This window comes from Notamacropus eugenii, chromosome 2 (assembly GCF_028372415.1).
Source record: "Notamacropus eugenii isolate mMacEug1 chromosome 2, mMacEug1.pri_v2, whole genome shotgun sequence".
Lineage (NCBI taxonomy): Eukaryota > Metazoa > Chordata > Mammalia > Diprotodontia > Macropodidae > Notamacropus > Notamacropus eugenii.
This window is the reverse complement of record NC_092873.1, coordinates 511000018-511026239: the sequence shown is the minus strand read 5'-3', so window position 1 is coordinate 511026239 and position 26222 is coordinate 511000018. Positions and strand designations below refer to the sequence as shown.

Here is a 26222-nt window from a genome sequence, read left to right as displayed (position 1 = left end):
GTGTAAGACAAAAAGGCCCTTGGGAAACATTGCCCTGGGAAGTGGTACTTGTGCGTACAGACAATTTTGTGCAAGTCTACAAAGATGAAATCTGTCCAGCAATGGCAGTCAAGCGTGCCAGCAAGCACCACCCCCAGCCTTCTAGGAGAGGCACCAAGTCCTTGATCAGTTTCAATGATGACTTGAACATGATCTGTCCACCCCATCGTCTTCACAGCTGGGCTGTGTTACTGCATTCTCCTCGAATGCTAATTTTTCCTGATCAGAATAATTTTTACCATTGCTTTGTGTGCCTTTTGGATTTTCTCTTCCCTGCAGAATTACATCTTTAAATGTTAATTAAATATAACAGTTAATAAAGATAATGGGGGGAGTTTGTAATGTCTCCATCAGTTTGGTGCTGACTGCATCTATCTTTTGTTTTTGTCCTTTTAGCAGTTGTCTTTTTCAGACTGGTAAAATCCGTATGTGATTACAACATTGATAAGGATAGATTTACTGGGGAAAAGAAGTACATTTTCCTGAAAATAGTTAATCAAAGGTTGTGGTTAAACAAAAGAGTCTTCTAGTTATATTTCACAATCTAGTTGTAAATTTAGCCCTTGCAATGGGTATAATCAGACTGAGGCCTGATGGATTTACATGGCTCCCTCCCTGTCTATGTGGAGGAACTAGCTTGCTGATTCTATGGCAGCTCTCTTAACCCATGCCCTCCCAGGAAACAAAGCAACCATAATACTAGTGTATTGGCTAAAATCACTTTAACTTTGATCATTTTCTTCTGCACATCGGTTTGGCATTGTACTTTGTCCCAACTGAACTCACTTAACAAGGATGTGCATGCTGTTAAAAACTGAGAACAGCAGAGGAATGTTACTGAGTTGGGAGCAGTTAAGAGATGAGTTACTGTTCATTTCATAATACCTCATAGTTCTATTTTGTAATGAAAATGGAATGTGAAGAATCTAAGCGCCTGGTGTGGTGTGGTGTGGAGTGGTGTGGTGTGGGGGTGTGTGTGTGTGTGTGTGTGTGTATCAGAGGGCAGCCTTTTCATCCCTATCCTGATGTATACTCAATGTTTGGATGATAGATGCTTCCTAGTGTGCATCAGCAGCATGATTTTGTAGTAGTACTTAAGAAGGAGACTGCTTTGTGTCACTAAAGAAAGGCTTCTTCAACCTGTTCTCCATACTCTTTGGACAGCTGGTCTGGTGAAGCCCCTTCGCAGAATCATATTTTTAGATTCATAAAATAAAATATATCAGATTATAAAGGAAATCAGTTATGTTGACAGTTATCTAAATATGAAAGCAAAAACAAGTCCCACAGAGCCCTGATAAAAGAACTACATTAAAGGAAGTTTTTCTCTTGAAGCCAGAAGTGACTTTGTTTTTGCCATACTTACCATCCCTTCAGTGTTATAAATGTAGGACCTTGCGTTTCTCAGATATCTTACTAAGTACTTAGCATGGCAAATAGTGTCAGAGAGTCAGCATTTGAAGATATTAGCATAACCATATGGTTGGGATACTGTAGGGTCAATAGTGACAAATGACAGCTTCTAACCTCAGTGTGACTGAACTAAATATTAGCAAGAGGCAGGCTAGCCCTGTGCTATGGAGTTCTGAAGAATGGTTGTTTGTTTGAAATTCAGTGGGGAACATACCTTGTCCCAAGCCCTCCAGTTCTCCACTCCCTGTTCTTTTTTCACAGGTGTATATTGGAGATAAAAAAATAGATTGAGTTCCTTACTTTCCACCTAGTGAACATATTTCCCTCTTTTGCTGGAAAGGTGACATAGATGTGTTTACATATAATAAAAAGTAATGTGATACAAAATGTTGTAATTAGACAACATGATACTTTAGGCTTCTACGTTTTAACACGAGTGAATATCCTTTGTTTTCTTCATTGAAATCTCATGGTGTAATGCATTCTGTACTGAATTCCAACTTGTACAAAGTAGGGAGTACTCACGTCATTGTTGCCATGGGATAGTGTCAGGCTAGTGTTTTTCCATCAAGAGAGTTGGTTGAAATGTTATCTTCGTTATTCTTGTAGTTTATTAATTTATATTCATCTTATGGTCTACAAAGAAGGAAGTGGAAGTCGAATTAATGTGTACTACTCAGAAGAGGGAAGATTCTTTTAGGTGACTGGGTCTCAGAGTCCTGCATCCCATCATCTTTTGTTGACAAATCTATTTCTTGTGTCCCCCTTTCAACATCCAAAGGTATAACAAGAGCAAATGTTTGTTAAGCACCTACTGTGTGTCAAAGCACTGTGCATATCAGAAGTGGGAGGAAATACACAGTTTAGTTATGATAGGCCTGCCCTTAAGGAACATGCAGCCTGCTAACTGGATAACTGTAGTCCATAACATGACAAGTTGGATGTTACGAGCTTCCAAAGACAAGTTAAAGTCGTGGGTATATCCTTTTTCCTATTTAAGTTAGGTTTTCCTATTCAAGAGAATTTCAAAATAAAAATGTATTTATTTCAAATGATGATTACCTTATTTTTTTATGCTAGATCTGAATACTATAATAAAAATAATGGTCAGAAAATGCTAGTATGCCATTTTGAAATTTGGGGCATTTTAAATTTGATAATGGTCCCATATCCTCTTGTTTTGCTTCATTTTTATAGAGATTTTTGCCCCCATCTTTGAAACCTCTACTATGTAAAAGATACTGTCTTAATCATCCACACATCTATGTGTGCCCCCAGGCCACATTCTAAAGACTAGCTGTATAATCACAATTGTTTCTCCTCAGGCTTTCTCTCTATCTTGACACTGAACATTTAAAATCTACTTTACAAAATGGAAAAAACAAACAGATAATTGTGAGTGTATCCTAGGGTGTCTGTGCACTACTGAGTCTCCACATGCAGGGATTGAAAGAGGACTGGGTACTGGGCATGCATTCAGAATCCCAGGGCTTCTGCCTCATCCCTCAGGTGACCTTGGGCAAGTTCCTTCCCTTCTCCAACTCTGCAGGAGGAGAGGTTGGATTAGATAACATCTTAGGTCCATTCCAGCTCTGAGTCTGTGATCCTATTAGTTAAACATAGACCTAGAATTTCTGGAAAGAAAAATAAAACACAAGCAAAACTTGAGAACAGCCATGTGCAGAAGAACTGAATGCTTCCTGAGTCTCAGAATCTCAAAGTTGGTTGACCCCAGGGCCTGTTGAGCACATCCAGCTGAGCCCTTCTACCCTACTCCCTACATATAGTTATTCATCCTCCACTAAAAGGCCTTCAGGGGTGGGAAAGCCACCCCCTCTTATGTTAACTCTTACTGAATTTGTAGGCAGCTCTCGTGGTTAGAGCAGCTTTTGATCTAGCAGGTTCTGGAGGAAAAGACTTTCAATTCATTTAGAACAAGAGTAGACTGAGCTTGGTGATCCCCAGGATTCCTTCCAGCTCCAAATTGCCACAAGACCAGAGAGGCAGGGCCTCTGATCTTCTTTCCATGTGAGATTAGCGTCCTACTTTCTCATCTTATTTTTCTAACTTGTGTTTCATTTTCTCAACTTGCAGTTTTCATGTAAGTGAGACAGAAAATTCATATAAAAACTTATCAATTCAAGAAGCATTTATTAAATATGTACTGTGTGTGCCCATGGCCAAGGGAGAGTCTGAGTGAAATCTGGTCATTATCTTTGTACTGGCTGGTCCATGTCATGAAAATAAAAGAACGAGTAGGAAAATGTTCTTCATCTTTATTGAAAACATGTTAGTAATCCGTGTTATTTATTTCTAACAGGTAAAAAGGAATGTATATGACCTTACTAGTATCCCTGTTCGCCATCAGTTGTGGGAAGGCTGGCCACCTTCAGCGACAGATGACTCGGTACGTAATGGCGTCATTCAGCATGTGACCTTCTGGTCGTTCTTTCTTCTACTTGTGGCTGTTATATCGAAGGATCTGTGTCAATCACACTGTGGAAGAATGGTACAAACTTAGTCCCCCATATCCCTTCCAAAGTGTTAAGTATGCATGGACTTCTCACATGTCTCTAAAAGCATTTTTCTTATAACAGCCCCCTAAGGCATGCATTATCTCTCTCCTCTCCCCCCATTTCACGAAGTTGCTGACTGAAGCCCAGAGCACTTTAGGGGTACTGCAAGATTATCTTTTCTAGATGTATTTAGTGTAGACAAGAATCTGGGTGGATAATAGTGCCAGGCGTGAAGTTAGGAAGACTCATCTTCCTGAGTTCAAATCTGAACTTGGACACTTACTAACCGTATGACCCTGGACAAGTCACTTAACCCTGCTTACCTCAGTTTCCTTATCTGTAAAATGAGCTGGAGAAGGAAAGGACCAATATCCTTGCCAAGAAAACCCCAAATGGGGTCACAAAGAATAGGACACAACCGAAAATGATTGAACAACAAGACCAGAAGCCAGATAGAGGCAGACTGGTTACCTTTCAGTTATGCCACAGTCCCCTGGTGTGAAATGAATCCCATGAAAAGTGGGATTGCCACCTGAGTTTTCACCTGGAATCTTGTCACATTCTTTAGGAATGAAATGTTCAAGGTAAACAGAAAAAATCAAAGATGAATCCTCCTCCTTGACTCAGATTGTGGCTAAGGAACTGGGGTGTGGCAGTGAACAGTGTGGACTTTTGAATGAGTCTCCACAGCTATACAGCAAAAGAAGGACTTCTAGAGATTTAGCATGTGTTTATTAACTAGTCATCTACTGTTTGCAAAGCACTTAGCAAAGATAGAGTTAATGATCCAACACCCAACATGGTCCAACACCTCACATTCATAGAGTTCTTAAGGGTTAGCAAGGCACTTTACTCAGAATAGCTTTGTGATATTGGTAGTTGTGGCATAAGTATCTTCATCCCCATTTCACATGCAGGGAACATGACCTTCAGAAAACTGAAGTCAGTCACGCAAGTTAATATAACTAAAATGTGGCAAAACTGAGACATGACCTGGAGTTTTCTGACTTGAAATTCAGTGCCTTTTCTGTTACACTAGACTACAAACTTCTTGAGGATAGTGACCCTGTACTTAAAAATCTTTGTATTTCGCCCTCTGTTGAGCACATTATGTTGTACATTGTAGGAAGCATCATAGATATTTGAATGAATTGAATAAAATTGAAAGAGATTGATTGATTGGACTAGGTCTTATTTAACCTGAAAATTTTAAGATCTTTGACCTTAGAACATTGTAATCTTTCTGTCACCTTGCTAGTTCTCTGATACTTCTCTCTTTAGATAGTTTGATAAATTTGCCCTCTCCTCATCCTAAGGGTTTCCATTCTGTTTCCATTCTCTGCCAAGGGACTACTCATAATTAGGCATCTTTATTGTGACATGCTGGGCTGTTAGTCTATCTGCAAGAGTTCATTGGTGATCTGTGAATCCAGAATGAAAATATGTCAAAATTCTAAAATTAAATCTAATTTTGAAAAGTAAATAAGGGGTTGAAATTGGACTTCTATAAATATCTTATTAAAAAAAACACCCATGGAGCAATTGTAAGTTTGGATCTAGTGTCTCATGACTTAAAATTGTAAGTTTGGATCTAGTGTCTCATGACTTACAGCTAGTATGTTTGAATAATAAACAATATCTTTAGTTTTCTTTTGAAGTTTTTCCCTTTTTAATATAGTGGTACATATGACTTTTCTTTCATAGGGACACTTAGCTGGTCACTTCTTTCTAAGAGAATAAAATATGGACACATTGAAAAACGTTTTGTAACTTAAAATCCTAGATCTATGGAATGAGGCATATCAGAAAATAATAAAGTCCAGGGGTGAGGTCTACAAGGTGGCAGAAGAGTGTTTAAAGTATAGAGTGGAGGGAGAAAATAGGGCCTTGAAAGTTTTGGTTCCATGAAGAATGTGAAAAACAGAGAAGCAGTAGATAAGTAAAGGGGCAATGAGCCTGAAAATTAGGGTCTAGAGTAGACAGAAAGGAAGGATGGATAATGACCAGAATGGGGGAGAGAAATTCTTTCTGGAAAGGAATGCAGAAAATAAAATTTAAAAAATTAATAAACAGGACAAGTTGAAGGTGAAGGTAGATTCTTTTTGACTGAGGGAAAAAAGAGAGAGAGAGATAGAATTACATAACCAAATAAAAGCAGTAAAGAAAAGGAAACTAAATAAGCCAATCTTCAGAAGGAAGAGGGTAACAAACAGGAGGAGGGGAGCTCAGGGAGAGGGGGAAGAAGACCACTCTAAAAAGCCAGCTAAGCTAACATAACTGAAAAGACAGTACAATTTCAGGGGCAAATGAAGAAAAATATAATAAACCTAACTAATAACTTTAAATGTGAATGTATTAAATACTCCAATAAAATAAAAAAGTATGATAGCTTGGATAAGAAAACAAGAAATATGTTTAAAAAACAAAGACAAAAAAACTAAGGAAAAAATTTATGGAAAAAATGATTATTCATTTAATGAATCCCAAAAGGCAGGAGTTGTAATCTTAGTGTCTGACAAAGCAAAAACAAACATTAAAAAAAAATAAAAGAGGAAAAGCAAGGAAACAACATTATGTTGAAAGGAACCATAGATAACAGCAGCATTAGAATTAATCTGAAATACTCCAGGTGCCTTTGTATTCATATTCATAAAGGAGCTATTCATTGAGCCATAAGAATACATAGTCAGTAACACAGTAATGAAATACTTCAGTGACCCTAACTCATTTTTGGGTAAGTGTAATGAAAAGGTAAACAAAAAGGAAAATATGCAATAGAACAAATTACTGAAGAAACTAGAGCTAAAAGATGTATAGTGTCTTCTAAATGAAACTGCAGAAGAATGTACATATATCTCAGCACTGTACGAAACTTTTACAAAAATTCACCATGCAGTAGGGCACAGGGATATTGCAGGCAAATGTAAAAAGACAGACGAGTAAGAACATCTTTTACAGACCATAATGTAATAAAAATAGTCATTAGTCCAGAGACCACAAACAAAAGATACAGAGCCAAATGAATGCTCAAAGAACAATCATAGAAACAATAATTATATGAAAGAAAACAGTAATGATAAAATAAAATACCAGAATTCCCGGGATTCATCTAAGGCAGTCCTCAGGGGACAAATCATATCTCTACAAACATATATTAACAAAATAGAGAGAATTATTGAACCAAATATGCTTTTAAAAAAAACCCACAACCAACAAATAAATTTAAAGTAAGCACAGAGGTGTAGATAATAAAAATTAGAGGAGAAATAGATTAACTTGAAACAAAAAAAAACCCACAATAGTTTTTCAGTCGTGTCCTGCTCTTCATAACTCCATTTGGAGTTTTCTTTTTTCTTGGCAAAGATACTAGAGTGGTTTGCCATTTCCTTCTCCAGCTCTCCAGTTAAAGGTGAGGAAACTGAGGCAAATAGAGTTAAGTGATTTGCCCAGGGTCACACAGCTAGTAAGTGTCTGAAGCCAGATTTTAACCCAGGAAACTGAGTCTTCCTGGCTCTAAGCCTGACACTCAAATCCACTGTGCCACCTTGTTGCCCCATAAAATCAAAAACCAAACCCACTATAGAAATAATAAATAATGCTAAAAGCTAATTATTTGAAAAGACTAATAAAATTGATAAGCATTTAGCTAATGTGATTAAAAAGAAGAGGGCAGAAAATCAAATCAATAAAATAGGAAAAAAGCAAGATGGAACTACAGCAAAAGCAGGAGAAATGAGAAGAATGGTCAGAACCTGCTGTGTACAATTACACCCTAACAAAGTGGGAACACGGAAGAAATAGAAGAATACCTTCCAAAATGTAAAATAACCAAACTGACTGGAAGACCAGGGAGAGAGCTCAAATAACTCAGTCTTAGAAAAGGAAATAGAATGAGCTGTAAAGAAACTGTCATTAAAAAACAAATAAAAACCAACTTTTGGTCTTGATAGATTTACAGGAGTATTCTAAAATCGGAGATCTTGGCATTAAGAGAAACCTCAGGACCATCTGATTCAACTCCCTCCAGGTGGACAGTGGCATCCCCATTTTACAGATGAGGCAACTAAATATCTTGTTTCTTTAAGTTAAATTTCATCCTATCATTACTGTTCACCTTTCTAAAGCATACTTTGTGGATCCTTGAACTTTAGAAGTTAATAAGCAGCTAGAATTCTTTTCTTAAAAGATGAACTATTCTGGAATGTACTTGGGTCACCAAATTGATATCTTCATTGATTTAAGTGAATGAAAAGCATTTATTAAGAGTTTGTTCCACTCTGCTATTTGCTGGGGCTGTAAATAGAAAGGAGAAGACAGCTCTTGCCCCACCGGAGCTCACTTTGTAGTGAATGGTTACCAGGAAAGGTGTGTTGGTTTGTCAAGTCATGGGGCTGTTGAATGGAGCTGTAGGGAAATAGGTTGATATGTCCTTTTCAGGAGCAATGACAGTATTATTTTGGTTCCAGTGCTGAAGGTAGATGGAGGTGACTAGTTGCAGGGTCATAGTGGGCCCCATCAGACTGCCACCCATGAGGAGGCATGGGAGCCCTGGAGCAGAATGAAAGATGAAGAAGTTCTGCCTGGTCCCTGGAGCTCTGAGAATGAGGAGAAGATGGCCAGGAGTAAGGAACAACATGGCTGGAGCTAGCCTTTAGCAGCAGCAGGGGCTGCCTTGAAGAAATGGTTCATCATGAGAGAGCTTCATTGTTTCTGCTTGACTGAAGAGGGGAGCAGCTATCCCCTTTTCTGTGTTAGTTGGAAAGTTATCCATTGCAGAGCAACATTAAAAACATAGAAATATATCTATGTAATTATTGTCCAAGAAGGATTGCAAAAAAAGAAAAATAATTCCCATTTTGGTCCACTTGGAGATGGACAAAGTGCTTCACATACGTCCGGAGGTGGACTGAATCATTCAGTCTTCTCTCCAGTGACAGAAAACTCACTTCCTCTTGAGACAATTCATAACCCTGTCTTACCTAATCTTCATTCTGTAAATTCTTCTTTTTATTATGCCCAGATCTGCCTCTCAGTAATTTCTACCTCGTTTGTAGTTCTCCCTTTTAGATGCAAATAGGTTATAAGACCTGACATCCTTAGAGGCCTTTGAACCCAATCCCCTCATTGTACTCAGGAGGAAACTGAGACCCAGAGAGGGGAAGCACCCTGCCCAAATTCATCCATCTCTACTATAAGTCTACCTCCAGACCCCATGCCATTTCCACTAAGTCATCTTCTTCCACATGAAAGCTCTTTGGTTCACTGAAGGCAGCTTCCAGGCTGTTCCTAAGGCATCTCTTCACCAAGCCCAGCCTGTGATTGGCTAGCTCCTCCCAGAGCCTCCATGTTCAGAAGTCCCAGGCCTACCATTGCCTCACTCCTCTACAGCTTGCATTGCTTACTCACTGGTCTTTCTCAGTCATGCCCCCTTGACCAAATGCCTTCTCTCTTCCCCTCAACTCTGGCTTTTCAGCACCCTTTCCCCACTGGAATGTAAGCTTCTTGAAGCAAGGACTAGCTTTCTTTCAGCTTGTATTTGTATCCCCAGCACTCAGTACAGTGCTTGGCACATAGTACACATTCAACAAATGCTTACTGACTTGAGCTGCACAATTTAGAACCACAGTTTAGAACCAGAAAAGAGTACAGATTCTTTCTTTTCAGCTGGAAAAAACTGACTCTCATGGAGGGGAGGAAGGGTCATCTAGGTACTTAGGGGCAGAGGTAGGATTTAAACCCACCCCTTTGGAGTCCCAATCCGATGTTCTTTCCAAGAGGACCAGAGTTGGATAGTTCCAGGTGCGGGGCCTGACAGACGGCCAGTGGCACCTCCTAGATTTTAGCCAAAGGGATGCTGACTGAAGAGCTTGCTATTGAAGTTTCAGCCAGATGAATGACCTCCAAACCTTCCTTTGCAGGATCTAGTCTGTTTGAAGCTCATTATTTTCTTGTTCATGTTTGTCATTGTTGCTTGTGTTCCTCTTTGTCCTGTCTGTTGAAATTGCAAAAGTTGAGGCATCGGCTATGAAGCAAAATCATCCTCCCAGCTTGGCTGCTCCCATAGGGTGCAGCTGGGATGTGTCAGCTGTGTAAACAGTTCTGACTGTGTTACCAGCAAAATATAGAATTAATTTCTTTGCACATTAATGTGCCATAACGTAATACCTAAGATGGTTTAACTTTCTGGGGACCCACTTGAACAATTTCCTCCTTATGCCACATAAAGATATTTGTTTATAAGGTTTATTAGGAGCAAACTTCAGTATAGTGCCCCTTTCCCCATCAGCTACTGCAGAAGCCTTTGTTGGCATCAAGAAGTCAGCAGCAGCATCATGGTGCATGTGTGTGGTAGAAGCAGAGAACTGGGAGCCCATAGACTATATCTGGGCTTCAGAGTCACCTCTGCCACTCACTTGGCTGTGTGGCCAGAGATAAGCCATTGCCCTGCTGTGTGCCTGGTTTTTCATCTGTAAGTGAAAGCAGGGAATGAGCTGATCATAAGGTCATGTGATTGGAAAGGAATCAAAGGCAGTGAGATCATGCCCTCAGCGGGTCAAGAGAAGATCTCAGACTTGAAACCATGACTTGGAGATCTTTTGTCTGCACATCATCCAGTCCAATCCCCAACGAAGAGGGAGAGCCATAATTATCAAGTGACTTTTCCAAGGTCACAAACTTGGTAAGCAAGGGAGCCATGATTTTAAGTCAAGCCCCATTTGTCGTACTGGTGATATCTTAGGAGGCTTTTATTCAACATCATTCTTGTTAACTTTGGTCTTCACAAGCAGGACAAAGAAAGACTTCCTATACTTGGATTCCTCCATAATCTCAAGGCTCATTCTGTCTTCCACTTAGCTGTGAAGTTGGTCTTCCAACTTCCTTCCCCATCCTCTCCTTCATTCAGTAAACTAGTGGTTTTCTGTCACCTCCAGGAGCAAATATGAAATCCTTGGTTTGACCTTTAAAGCTATCTTCTTTCCCAGTCTTTTTACCCCTACCTTGATAAGCTCTGTGATCCAGTGACCCTGAACTCTTTGTTGTTTCTCATGTAAGGCATTTCAGCTTGCATCTCCATGAAGCTTCAGTGACTGTTTGCCATGGCTGGAATTCTTTTCTTCCTCATTTCAACTCTCTGGCTTCTTTTATATCTCAGCTAAAACCCCACCTTTTGTAAGAAGCGTTTCCTAATGTTAGTGCCTTCCTTCTGAAATTGTCTGCAGTTTCTATATTATACATCACATCTGCTTTATACATGGTCGTTCACATGTTATCTTCTCTCATTAGACTATGAGCCTCCTTGAGGGCAAGGGCCTTTCTCTGTATCATCAGCACTTAGCAGAGAACATGGTGCAGAGTGGGAGCTTAATCCATACTTGTTGACGTCACTAATTTTATCTCCAGCACTTAATACAGAGATTGACCTATTGAAAAGTTTCCATCCTTTCATTCACTTTCCTGTTAACTCTCGGGTGCAGATATTGTAAGTATCATTGTTCCACTTTACCAGTGAGATGATTGAGACTGAGAATTTAAATGACTTGCTCGTGATCCATCATGATCCATGTAGTTTCTGAGTGTCCAAAGTGAGGATTTGAACCCAGGTCTTCTGAATCTCAAGTCCCGCTCTATTCAACCATGTCATTTTGACAAGATAACTGTCTTCAATATCTGGAGGATTGTCATGTGAAAGAGGGATAAGCCTTCTTCTGCTTGGCTTTGAAGGCAGAACCAGGAGCAATGGGAGGTCATTACAAAGAGGCAGATTTCAGCTGGATGTTAGGGAAAACCTCCAAATAATTCAAGCCATTAAGAAATAGAATTGAATACTTAGGCAGTACTGAGCTGTCCATAGGTGTTTAAACCAAAGCTAGATAACTAGCATCTTAGATTTAGAGCAAGAAGGGACTTAAGGGATCTTAGAAGTTATTGAAAATGATATTTCTATCAATTATGTACTGAACTAAGTATTATCTGAACTACCTTCAAGATCTGTGATTCTGTGACTCTGGTTGATTAGCACTATATTGATTAACTGTTTCAGAGTCCTGAGGTTTTCTTTCAAGTAAAAATGAGAATGTCACAAAACTGCGAAGTCACATGGAAGTTTGAGGAGTTCCCGTGTTTGGTGGCAGTTTCACCCCAAACAAGTCAGCCTTCTTCACTGTTTGAGCCCAAGCTAGCCAATCCCTATGGCCCCAACATGTGTCCTGTTGTCTGTCTCAGGCTCTGATTTAATGAGTACACCCAGCATAGTGCTGGATCTCCCAGGTGAAAGGGAACTCAGGCTATCTGATTCAATTCCTACCTGGTTGTGAATCCTCTGTAAAGTATACCTGATGATGATATCCAGTCCCTGCCAGAATACCTCCAAATAATGAGAAGCTTGCCACCTTCAAAGCAAGGCATTGCTCTACCTCCTCCTGCCATGTCCTGGCCCATGCCCTTTTGCCCACAGTTACTGGCTCTTTAGAGACAGCAGCTGAGTGTCCCTGAGTCTTCTCCTTTAGGCTGGGTGTACTCAGTTCTGTCAGCACACTCTGGTGTTGTGGTCTCCTGTTTCTCACTGTCTTGGTCATCCACAGTATAGTACATGTGTCGTTTCTTGCACTGAGAACATTTAAATATCAATTTTGGAGGGATTATGTTCATAATTGGCTGGGCATTTCTAGCTTCATTTGTACTGGGCATTTCATCTACTTCATCTCTCAGAGTCTCAGATTCTCCATTTGTCAATTAGGGATAATAATCCTTGCTGTGTCTTTCTCACAAGGCCATTGCTGCATGGGCTTAGAAAGGCCATAGAGGACCTGAGTAATGGAAGAAAGGATTTTTGGTGTTAATTTCCACATTAGAAGCTACTCTGACCATGGCAGTAAAATCTAACATGCTCAATACCAATAGACGTGATTGATGTTCTTTTCTACCTGTGCCACCTTGGAAATGTCTCTGCCCTCACACTTACCCCTTTTCCCACTGATGAGTTCCCAACTGAACCTCCATTCAAGGAAATGTCCAGGCCAGTCTCAGCTCACTTCTTCTCATCTCACTTTGCTCCTGATTCCAGAGTTTTTCACCTTGCCCTCCCACTCGTGCTTTTTAGCTCCCTTTTATTTGTTGTCTTCCTTCTTGAGAATGTAAATTGCTTGAAGGTAGAGATTGTCTTTGTTTTTACTTCTACTTGTGTCCATAACACATAACTGTTAAATAATGTTCTGTCTATCCATTCATCTGTCTGTCTGTCTCTGTCTGCCTATCTATCATTTATTCTTTCATTATAAGAGCAAGGAAATTGGGGGGTAGGACAAATGGGTTTGAGAATTGGCTTTAGTCTCCCCCTGTCCTTTATCTGTTGTATTCTGAGATTTCTAGGAGGTTTAGATCTGCTGCCAGCCAGATGGATGACAATTACAGCCAATAACCAATAAACATTTGTTAAGATCTTATTATGTGCACTGTGCCAACCCCTGAGGTTAGAAATATGAGAAAGAAAGTCAGTCCCTGCCCTAAAGGAACTTCCAGTCTTTGGTGAAGTTGAGAAGTCCATGGCTCCACTCTTTCAGTCAGAGGTGCAGATGACGTGTGAGCTCCATGGCTGATTGGAAATTGCAGGATGATGAGATTTCTTGGTGATGGGTGCATGGTGAGAGATCTTCAAAGAAGTCCGAAATTAGTGCAACCCGATGGGAAAGGAGGAATAGGACCTCAATTCCCCTATCTGTAAAATGAGGATATTAGTATAGTACCACCCACCTTAGAAGACTGTTATGAAGAAAGCACATGAACCTTAAAGGATTATCTTTAGTACATAATTGCTCTTGGATGACCCTCCCAATAGTGAGGTAGACGAGAGGCATGGAAAAAATGGTCCTGGAGAATCTCCCAGACAAGCTGAAAGGGTCCCCAGAGTCTGTAAAACTCTTGTGCCATGCAAGGATGAGTTACAGGAACTGGAGAAAAGAAGACTCAGGGGGGAAATAGAACTGTCTTCAAGTATTTAAAAGGCTCTAGGTGACATAGTAGAGTGCTGGACCTGCCTGACTTATGAGCTGTGTGACTCTGGGCAAGTCACTTAATCATTGCCAGCCTCAGTTTCTCCATCTGTAAAATGGAGATAATGACAACACCTACCTCCCAGTTGTTGTGATGATCAAATAAGATACCAATGACTTTATAAACCATAAAACACTATGCACACTAGCTACGATTATGATTATTAGCGAGGTCCTGATTAGTGTGAATAATCAGTCCCCTGAAGTGTTCATTTCTTTCACATTTACACTGCACATTTCACTGAGCTAAAACTAATGACCATCCTTACATCATTACAACTTTGAGTAATGAACATTCAAATATGTGCAACCACTTCAGGGAGATTCGTTATTTACACTAATTGAAATTTAACTTTGCTATCTTCATCATCATCATCATCATCATCATCATCACATGGAAGAGAGATTAAACTTGCCGGAAAATAGGATGGAATAATTGGAGAGAGCTGCAAAGAGGCAGACACAGACTTGATGTAACAATAGCCTCCCTAACAATCAGAAATATCTGAAAGGAAATAGGCTACCTCCCAAGGCCCCTTCTTAAGTTCTTCAAGTAAATGACAGATGGCCATGTGGTATTGCATTATAAAGAATACTATTTTTTTTAAATTAATTTATTTGTTTTCAGTTTTCTACGATCACTTCTATAAATCTTAGATTTTCTCTTCCTCCTCCCTCCCTGAGACAGCATGCAAACTTATATGGGTTCTACACATAGATTCTTATTAAACACATTTTCACATTAGTCATGTTACATAGAAGAATTAAAATGAATGGGAGAAACCATGAGAAGAAACAAAACATAATACAAGAGAAAATAGTCTGCTTCATTCTGTGTTCCAATTCCATATTTCATTCTCTGGATGCGGATGGCATTTTGCATCAAGAGTCCTTTGGGAATGTTTTAGGTACTTGCATTGCTGTGAAGGGCTTAGTCTATCAGAAACAATGTTCACACCCTGTGGCTGTTACTGTGTATAATGTTCTCCTGGTTCTGCTCACTTCACTCACCATCAGTTCAGAATATTATTTTTATTAATGGGCTTTTCCAATTTTGAAATATTTTAATTTTATTCTATGAGATAAACTATGGTAATTGACTCCTGACTAGGACCCTCTGCTGAAAAAACTGTAACACGCAGACACACACACACACACACCACACAGACATATACAGACATACACAGATATACACATGCACACAGACACGTACACAGACACACTGACACATATACACACATGCATACACACAGACACATGCACACACATGCACACACAGACATACACGCAGACACACTCACACAGACACACACACACACTCACACACATACACGGTCACACACAGAGACATAGACATGTACGCATACAGACACACATGTGCACGCATACACACACACACAGGTTCAGGAGAGCCCTGACTTCTGAAATGGCTCTGTAAATCCTCACTCAATTACAATTGCTGCCATCCTTCAAATGTTACTGACTCCCCCTGTTATCTTTTGTACGTTCTTTAAAGTTAGACAGAAAGGTTGGATCAAATGACCTGAGAAGCCTTCTAAAATGTTTGAGATTTCTGATATTCTCAATGCTACATACTTCCTTTGATGGCTCCATTATCTCACTATAATGAGTCCTTCCTCCACCAGTGCCTTTCCATAAATCCTCTCCAGAATCTCCCTGGACAAATTGAGCTGAGGGGAAGGGGAGGAGCATTTTTCTGGTCCTTTCTGCTGTTTGGTTGGCTGCTCCCTGACGGTCCTGGGCAGGCCACCTATTCTTCCTTGAGGCAGCCTTTGCTCCTGTCCTGGCCAAACTCATGAAGGAAATGGTCACTTAGCAGGGCTTAGCCACCCAGTGATTGTTCATTATTAGACCCATTTTAAAAGGGAGATAACTGACTACCAGGGAGGCTAAATGTCCAGTGTTCATGGTGACTGATGGAACAGTCATATCTGCCCAAGTCTCTGAACTTCTAACTCTTTCATAGGATCTTATGTGTTAGCAGGGAGAGGTAACTAACTCATTTTATAATAGAAGAAACCAAATTGCAGAGGGGACAGTAATGTCACACACACACACACACACACACACACACTCAGCTGCAGCTGCCTTAGAGATACCCTCAGAACTCGGTGTAAACCCTAAGCTGTCTCACTGTCTAGTGAAGCGTTTGGCTTGAAGGGCCACTTTCTGATTCAGAGAGAATAATGTCTTAAACTCGCCAAAAAACATCCTATTTGTAAAGTGTTTTCACAGAATAATCTATTTGGTTCTTATTTGCTGGTGTGTCCTCATGTCTCTTCATCCTATGTCTGGCCCTCAATAGGTGCTTAATAGGTGTCTGTTGAATTATTGAAGGTTGTAGGGAATTTGTGGCAGAGCTGGGACTCAAATTCAGTCCTCTAGACTCAGTGTTGGTGCTCCTTCTACTGCTGTCTGCCAAGGGCCCCTCCTTCTCAAAAGGTCAACGGAGCAACAGAGTTCTCTCTCTCTCTCTCTCTCTCTCTCTCTCTCTCTCTCTCTTCCTCCCTCTCTCCTTCCCTCCCTCCCTCCCTTCCTTTCACCCCCTTCTTTTCCAAAGCCCTTGATCCCAACTCAGAAATGGGTACTTCTCTGTAAATCAGTGCCTTTGGGGTTTTGGTGCACAGAATAGAGCGCCACTCCTTACATCAGAATAGTATAGAATACTCTTGGGGTGCGAAGCAAAATAGTGTGTGTTATTGGACTTGGAGGGAGAGTGGTGGATAGCTCCTGGAACATCCCAGAATTTCAGAAAGATCAGAGACTTTTACCTTCTGACACTTCTGTCCACGTTGTAGGACATCTTCCTCCCCCATCCTCTCCTGGCTTTCAGTATTGTTAACAGCTTATGAGTCTTATTACTTAGTCATACTGATAATAATAACTCTCATTTCTCTAGTACTTTGAAGTTTACAAATAGCTTTCCTCATAGCCATCAAGGCAGTTCTCTAGGCTGTATAAGGCTAGTAGGAGCCCCATGACACATTTTTGATGAGGCAAGGGGTTTGCAATTGTACTTAAATGACCAAATACTTGCAATTTTACTTTCACTTCTTTACCTTATAAAAGGGCTTGAAATAATCATTCTTAAGTCCTAGTCCTTTAAGTCAGTGGCTGCTCTATCAATAATCTAGTCGATTGTTGAACCACATATATCATGCTGTTGTTTTAATATTCTACTTGTAGATAGATCTTTGTGTAGCATTTTTTAATAAACATCCACATGTGACAGTTGGTAGTGATTATTCCCATAACTAGTGAAAGTCTTTCTGTCCTTTTATTGTACATTTGTTGACAGTTGTGATCATCACCGAATGAACTGCCTTTTCAGTTTCTTACTTTCCAAGTACAAATTGGAACATGTAGGATTCAGATGTAGAAAAGAGAAAATTACCGACAGCTTTGAGTGGCAGTTACATATCAAACCTCGCGGGGGTTTGACAGGCAACGAATATCGTTATTAGACGCTTTTTCCATAATTGCTGACATTTATCCAGTGTTTCACAGTATTTGCTAATGTATTAATGCAGTCAGTCTTGGGGAGGCTGCACATGCCTTCTTAGCCCTGGCTTTTATGGGATTCTTAAATTCATAGACCTGCGGATACTTATTCCCTGCTGGTTGCCGTAGTGACAGAGCTCAGAGATAAGCCGAAACAGAGCCCTTTTGTGATTGCTTTTCAGGTGACATTCAGAGGCAGCTTGAGCAGAGTGTCCTTTTAGAGTTCCTGTAATTCAGAAAATGATAACAGCTTTTTGCTGCTTAGAAGAGAAGGCTGTCGACTGCTCCCTGGGGGATTTCCATTTGCTGTGCTACTTCAGACCAGCACCAGTCTGATAAAGTTCTTGTTATTGGGCAGATTGCAAAGTGCAGGAGATGGAATTAATTATGACAAGAAATACAAGATTGATACTACAGACTAAACTTTAGGAAGCCAGGATTGATTCCCTATCCCTTAAGGGACAAAAAATAGAAAAGAAAAATTGGGGCATACTGGAAGATATTAAGAGCATCTCATTTAGGAAGATGCTAAATTAAGCAGCATGGATATTGAATTGATTCCCAGAATCATACACAGTATGTTTCAGAACTAGGGAGGACCTTAGGACATTGACTATTATAATTGGAATATATATTTGAGTACAAGGTATATGATTGAGGAATTTGCCCACGCCAACTGATAAGAGTGAGAAATCAAGGACTCTCCCATCCTTTGTTCTCCTGGGACTGGAACTTCTCTGAGTTCTGTCTTCTTGTAACTTGTGCATCTAACAAGGTCACAGACTGTCATAACTAGAAGGGACCATAGAAATCGTCTGGGCCATTTCTCTCATTTTACAATAGAGGAGGGGGGAGTGACTTAGCCAAGGTCATTAGCCCCAACAATGATGGAGACACTGGGGACACCCAGACTTCCATACTCCAAACCCACACTTCTGTTTTTTCACGTAGCCATTTGGTCTTGACTTTCAGAACTATTTCTCACGTCTCTCTTATTCTAAACTGTCATTTTATTCATTAACTATATGGTTTGAAATGTCACAATTGCCTTTTCTTAGGGGTCATTTTCTAATGCCTAGCATATTGTGAGTGCTTCTCAAATACTGTTCTCACTGTCTTATCCTTGTAAAAAAGGCTTCCAAAATTTGTCACTCAAGGAGAAGTCCTTCTGTCCAGCTGTGGAGGAAAATAAGCACCAGGGAGGTTGTACTTGCTCTAAGTCCCAAAGCAACCTAGCAGCAGCTGAACCTAGTAATACCAAGTGGTACCAAGCCCCCTGCTCCGAGAAACAGAGATAATTACTGGCTCCATAATCTTCTTTTGCCTTATCTCAGCAGAATATAGTGTCAGGAGGTGGGGGTCTCTAGGTGTAGAATATTGTATATACCATAAGGCTTGGTTGAGTTGTTGGTTCCTATTGCTGAGACAATTTTTTTTTCTTTTCTTAGTCCTGGGTTAAAAGGGATAACTCCTTGGGTAGGGGAAGAGGGGAGGATATGTTCAGAATAAGGTGATATCAAAACAAAAGCTATCAATATGAAATGTTTTTAGTTGACAGGTCTTCCACAGTTGCTTTAGCTTTCCTTCCCTGGGCCTAAAGTGAGCTGCTTCAGGAGTCCTTTTCCTTTTTTGTGTCATGGACTCCACTGGCCATCTTGTAGAGTCTAGGAGCCACTTCTCAGAATAAAGTTGTTGTTTTTTTTATTCATGATTGAAAGAAAGATTAGAGGTTGGTAAAAATTAAGGATGTCATTTTTTCCTATCCAAATTCATGGACTCTCTGAAATCCATCTACTGACCCCCCTTATCTCTCCAACCCACATTCCAATGAGTTTGTGTGAAGTTTGGCAAAGTTAAAAACCTTACACTGAGAAAAGTATTAGAAAGGAGTATTTCCCAGAGATTTGCATGGCTGTGAGAATTACCACTTCAAAGGCAAACCCAGGATCCCAAAATGTCCATTACTGTGGATGATGTCATTCAAATTGAGGCTGAGAAAGAACTCAAGGCCCAGGGCAGGAAGAAAATTCCAAACCAAACTCACTAGATATTAAAGAAAAGCATCCAGAGCACTTTAAACAATACCACTTGAATTTTAGATTTAATTTGCAGGTCAATAATGCAGGGCCATTGTGTGAATAAATGAAGGTAACATCAGAATGTCACAGACTGAGAAGAGATCCGCAGCCCGAGAGCTCTGCCCAGGGAGTCTGCAGGCATTTGCTCAGTTCCTGGGAAAGGCCAGGCAAGATACTCTTCACCATCTCCGTCAAGAAGCCCCAAGTCAGGAGTCAGGGACAGCTTTCTCAGGGCAGTGGCATTTTAACCCTGCGAGCTTGCCTCCTCACAATCTGTTTTTATTGCAAAGCCAATCAATGAGTTTGATTAAGCCTGAAACTGAAAAGCCCTGAGATGCACTTTAGGATACTTGTTCCTAGCCTCTCTGTCCTCCATACAGAGGAGATGGAAAGTAAACTTTTATAAAATTCAAATATTTGTAATTCAGGCACAAAAGGGTAATCTGGAGGCTCGTGACAAACAAATATGACATTTTCAAAGTGATGTTCAGTAAACCATTATTAGGCTGGTGTTATCGAGTGGCGTTGCTTGATTTCCTACCCATAGACAACTTTGGCACAGAATCACTACAGAGATGGGAGCAGGAAGGCTATGTGTGTGCATGGTTTGTGTAGGCTCTGGCCCCCATAAAGACACAGGAAAAAAGTGATGCTGTTGCTATTGTCTGCTTGGAGAGCTTCAGCCTGCTCCACCTATCATGGCCTCTGAGCCTCCCTTGGGACTTAGGAGGATGGACACGAGCTGAAACCAGTGATTTTGACCAAAGTATTGTTTATTTTGCTGCCATCAGCAATTTATCACCTGAATGTTTCAAATACTCATTATCATAAGGCAGTTCATTTCCGTGGTGTTCATAGACTGCTTTTATCCCACATTCTATGAAGCTGTGTGTTCTGGCCTCTTTCTCCAATGAGGGGACTGAGGATGAGATAGAGCAAATGAATTTTTGGTAAGGGCTGGAGCCCTGCAGGTTCAAGCCTAGGTTTTCTGATTACAGCTCCAGGGTTCTTCCTTTCATATCATACTGTCTAATGGCTAGAGAGTATCAGAATCTCCCTAGCTGAAAGAACAGAATCTTCTACTTCAGAGGACCCTGAGGGTTACAGGGAGGGTGCAGCCTCCTGGCTTTTCCTTATTGATAATAATCGTCTGGGGTAACTGGTGAGACATTGTCATGGAGCTTTAGAGCTGGTCTCTCTGCCCAACACATACTTAAAATATGTTCATTGCATGAGTAGATGACAGTTCAATATGCCAGGTACTGTATTTGGTGCTGGAGATCTAGAGACTAGGCCTTGGCTTCAAGAAGTTGGCATTCTGATGGGGACAAGGAGGCACATAAACAAGGATAATTAAATATAAAATAATTATGATAATAATAACCAGTATTTACATAGTGCTTTCAGGTTTACAAAGTATTTTACATGTGTCATCTTATTTGATCCTTACAGCAAACTTGGAAGAGAAGAGCTATTAATTATTATTCCTATCTACAGATGAGGAAACTTAGAGTCACCAAACATTAAGAACTTACTATGTGCCAGGTACAGGACTAAGCACTAGAATTAGTAATTCAAGCAGAAAGACAGTCCCTGCCTTCAAGAAGCTTATATTTTAATGGGGGAAGAAAACATACAAAAGGAGATTGAGAAGTAGATGTAGGGAAGGGGGATGGGATAGTGTATAGAGGGGAGAGTCAGTCACGGAACCTGGAGAGGAGTGAAGATGTTATTGGCCTGGGCTTCCTCCTTAAAATGGAAGGTGTGAAAGGAGGTAGGAGCCTCAGGGGCAGACAATAGTTTTAGTGTGAGAAAGCTAGGGTGAAGAGGCATGGCAGTAAAAATCCCGAGAATCAGGAGAGGAATAAACGGCATGATTGACTGGAACATTTTCTGTAAATGGAGGGCCTGGAAGAAGCTAACCAGTCAGAGGATGGGGGGATGTGTGGGCTAGAACAAGTTAAGTGACTTTCTCAGGATCACACAGTTAGTAAGTTTCTCAGGCATGGTTGGACCTCATCTTCCTGACGTCAGGTCCGGTGCCTTACTCGCTGTATCATCTGGCGATGTAATTTGGGGGGTATATTTGGAATCTTTTCTTTCTTGGGGACTGAGCTTGCTGCTGTTTCCACTGTAACCATAATCCCATGGGTGTTTAGTGTAAGGCCTTCGCAGTTAAAACTCATTCTTTCCCTGTGAGATTGAAGAGCTTGGCCACAGTACACACCTCCCCTTCCAAGTCCTCTTTTCTTCTCAGTTTCTTAGAAGTATTTGACAGGTTTAATTCCTTGCGAATGCCTGTGACCAAATATTGATTGAGTCATGTAATGTTTTTAATTCAAGACTTTTAAAAATCCAAGGTCACAGTCATCTAACCCTTTTTATCCCTAAAGCTATGAACAGAAGCTTTGTTAATTGGCCCATAAACCTCCAGAGGTATTAGGAAACCTTAGCTTCATTTTAGAGATGAGGGAAACTATGGTCCAGGACCAGAGTCCAGGTTGGTTGCTGGAATTCCTTGAGCCCGAGTTCTTTAGAACCCTGTGTGGCCAGCCAGCAGGCAGAGCAGATAGCACCGAACTGCATGTTAGCTCAGTGAGTCTCAGCCATGGGCGACTTTGGTAACAATGAGCAGGATTCCCACTAATTGGATGCTTTGTGGTTTCTAAGACACTTTCCTCACAACCCTATGGGGTAGGGCATACCAGAGTAAGAAACAGAGTCTGAGATGTACAGTGATCTCTTACCACTGTCCCACAGTGGTGAATAACTCAATAAGCAGAGTCAGTGAGCATTTATTAAGCCATTACTAAGTGCTAGGCTCTTTGCTAAGTGCTGGGGATAGAAATATAAAAAAAGATAATCCCTGCCCTCAAGGAGCACTCTAATGGGAGAAAATAATGTTAACGTAGCACCCAAAGTCTTAGAAAAAGAGGGGAAGGAAGTACTTTTTGAAGAAAATTTTGGAGTAGGCACTTCACCTCAGTGCCCTATTCAGATACGTTGCCAAGCATGCCAGGTGTTGAACATGGTGGAGAAAAGACTTGCCTGAGTCTCCCAAATTCCCCTCCAGTCCATTTTAAATAACACCTCAAAATGAATTCTAGAGTGGTATAATCCACAAAAGAATAGGGCAAAACAGTTTCTTCACTCAAGACAACTTAGAAGGTTGGCAAGAAAGGTCTGTTGCTAGGGGTGAGTAGAGTACAGTCTAGCAGTGAGCTATGGCAGCACAGGCCACACCCCAGCAAACCAGCAGCAAGCCCTGGGGACTAAATCAGCATTGACAAGTGGCAGCTTCCAGAGCTCTCAGCCCACAGATAATAAGGGGGTTGGAAACTGGTCAGAAGGAGATTATAGGGATCCCTTTGCTGGCACTGGGATCAGGACTCTGTTGCATTGTTCATACTTGGATCTCAGTCATAGTCCCAAGCCAAACAGGAGCACTAGCACACCACAGCTTGCTATTGAAGGGAAATAGGAACCATGGTCATAATTCGAGGTGGAAAATAGTGCTTGTGGCCAGTCATAGGTCAGGAGAATAGTAGACTCACCTGTCCTTAGATCATACCACTCTGGAAGAACTGAAAACTTATAGACCCTCCCCTACCTCCACCCTCTGCATTAGCTCTGAAAATAGCAGCACAAAAACCCTAAGCTTGGGATAATGACTCCTTCATCCAGGGAGCAGAGCCCAACTGCAACATAAAATTAAAAGTCAAGATATAAAAAGTCAGGAAAAATGAGCAAACAACAGGAAAAAAAACCCACCTAACCATAGAAAGATACTATGGTGACAGAGATGATCAAAATACAAACTCAGTAGAAGAGAATAATGTCAGAACTGCTACATCCAAAGAAAAATGTGAATTGGTCTCAGGCCCAAAAAGAGTTCCTGGAAGAGCTCCAAAAGCCTTTAAAAAATCAAATAAGAGAGGTAGAAGAAAAAGTAGGAAAAGAAATGAGAATGATGCAAGAAAATGATGAGAAAAGTCAACAATTTAGTAAAGAAGGAACAAAAAATCCTGAAAAATATAATAGCTTAAAAAACAGAATACAGGGCGGAGCCAAGATGGCGGAGTAGAAAGACGCACATACACATAGCTCCGAACCCACAACCCACAGAACGGCTAGAGGGGACCAACCCACGGTGAATTCTGCACCCAGATGCCATGGAATATTGGAGCAAGGGAGATTTCTGTTCCGGAGAGACCTGCAAACCTCTCGCGGGGGGTCCTTCACGCTGTGGACTGGGCGCCGGGACTGGGAGCTGAGTGCAGCCCTGCAGTGGCCGCGACACTGTGAGGAAAAGATCCGAACGGGCTACGGGGACGAGATATCCTGCGGCCACGAGGGTCCCTCCACCCACAGAGGGACCTGCAAACCTCTCGCAAAAGGTCCATCGCGCTGCAGACGCGGAGCCCAGCCCGGACCTGCGGCGGCCGCGGCTCCGAGAGGTACAGATCCGAGCAGGCTTTAGGGACGGGATCTCCAGCGGCGGCACAAGCCCCCCCACCCACAGGTGACGAGGGTCGGTGAGAGAGTCTCTTTGGCGGGTCGAGAGGGGAGTGGGGTGCCCCCATGGCTCGGGCCCCCCCGGGAGATAGAAGCTGAGAGGCGGCTGCAGACAGGGGCTCCCCAAGCGGGCGGGAGCCTGGATCCATTGTGGAAGGTCTGTACATAAACCCCCTGAGGGAACTGGGCCTGAGAGGCAGCCCTGCCCCGACCTGACCATCTGAACTTAATTCTCACACTGAATAGCAGCCCTGCCCCCGCCAAAAGCCCTAAGGCGGGAAGCAGCATTTGAATCTCAGTCCCCAAACACTGGCTGGGAGGACCAGGAGGCGAGGTGGGTGTGAGGAGAATATTCAGAGGTCAAGCCACTGGCTGGGGAGAATGCCCAGAAAAGGGAAAAGAAATAAAACTATTGAAGGGTACTTTCTCGGAGAAAAGACACCTCCTCCCTTCCTTTCTGATGAGGAAGAACAATGCTTACCATCAGGCAAAGACACAGAAATCAAGGATTCTGTGTCCCAGCCCACCCAATGGGCTCAGGCCATGGAAGAACTCAAAAAGAATTTTGAAAGTCAAGTTGGAGAGGTGAAGGAAAAACTGGGAAGAGAAATGAGAGGGATGAAAGAGAAGCATGAAAGGCAGATCAGCTCCCTGCTGAAGGAGAACCAAAAAAATGTTGAAGAAATTAACACCTTGAAAACTAGCCTAACTCAATTGGCAAAAGAGGTTCAAAAGGCCAATGAGGAGAAGAATGCTTTCAAAAGCAGAATTAGCCAAATGGAAAAGGAGATTCAAAAGCTCACTGAAGAAAATAGATCTTTCAAAACTGGAATGGTACAGATGGACGCTAAGGACTTTATGAGAAAGACAGATATCACAGAACATAGCGTGAAGATTGGAAAAATGGAAGATAATGTGAAATATCTTATTGGAAAAGCAACTGACCTGGAAAATAGAATCAGGAGAGACAATGTAAAAATTATGGGACTACCTGAAAACCATGATCAAGAGAAGAGCCTAGACATCATCTTCCATGAAATTATCAAGGAAAACTGCCCTGAGATTCTAGAACCAGAGGGCAAAATAAATATTCAAGGAATCCGCAGAACACCGCATGAAAGAGATCCAAAAAGAGAAACTCCTAGGAACATTGTGGCCAAATTCCAGAATTCCCAGGTGAAAGAGAAAATATTGCAAGCAGCTAGAAAGAAACAATTCAAGTATTGTGGAAATACAATCAGGATAACACAAGATCTAGCACCCTCTACATTAAGGGATCGAAGGGAATGGAATAGGATATTCCAGAAGTCAAAGGAACTAGGACTAAAACCAAGAATCACCTACCCAGAAAAACTGAGTATAATACTTCAGGAGAAAAAATGGTCTTTCAATGAAATAGAGGATTTTCAAATTTTCTTGATGAAAAGACCAGAGCTGAAAAGAAAATTTGACTTTCTAACACAAGAATGAAGAGAACCATGAAAAGGTGAACAGCAAAGAGAAGTCATAAGGGACTTACTAAAGTTGAACTGTTTACATTCCTACATGGAAAGACAATATTTGTAACTCTTGAAACATTTCAGTATCTGGGTACTGGGTGGGAGTACACACACACACACACATGCACACACACACACACATGCACACACACACATACATAGAGACAGAGTGCACAGAGTGAATTGAAGAGGATGGGATCATATCTTAAAAAAAAAATGAAATCAAGCAGTGAGAGAGAAATATTGGGAGGAGAAAGGGAGAAGTTGAATGGGGCAAATTATCTCTCATAAAAGAGGCAAGCAAAAGACTTATTAGTGGAGGGATAAAGAGGGGAGGAAAGAGAAAAACATGAGGTCTACTCTCATCACATTCCACTCAAGGAAAGAATAAAATGCACACTCATTTTGATAGGAAAACCTATCTCATAATACAGGAGAGTGGGGGACAGGGGCACAAGCAGGGTGGGGGGGGGAGGATGGAGGGGAGGGCATGGGGAGGAGAATGCAATCCGAGGTTGACACTCATGGGGAGGGAAAGGATCATAAGAGAATAGAAGTAATGGGGTTCAGGATAGGATGGAGGGAAATATA

The 26222-nt window shown here is 41.2% G+C and overlaps 1 protein-coding gene across 6 annotated transcripts in view; it reads left to right on the top strand.

Annotated features, from left to right (window-relative positions):
* The window catches only part of FAF1 (Fas associated factor 1), a 466037-nt gene that overhangs the window by 272159 nt on the left and 167656 nt on the right, over positions 1 to 26222 (top strand). For all 6 annotated transcript variants that reach the window (XM_072649394.1, XM_072649398.1, XM_072649395.1 and 3 more), the window contains one exon: positions 3773 to 3859. In XM_072649394.1, the coding sequence (XP_072505495.1) occupies positions 3773 to 3859 (87 nt within the window). The remainder of the gene's footprint in view (positions 1 to 3772; positions 3860 to 26222) is intronic.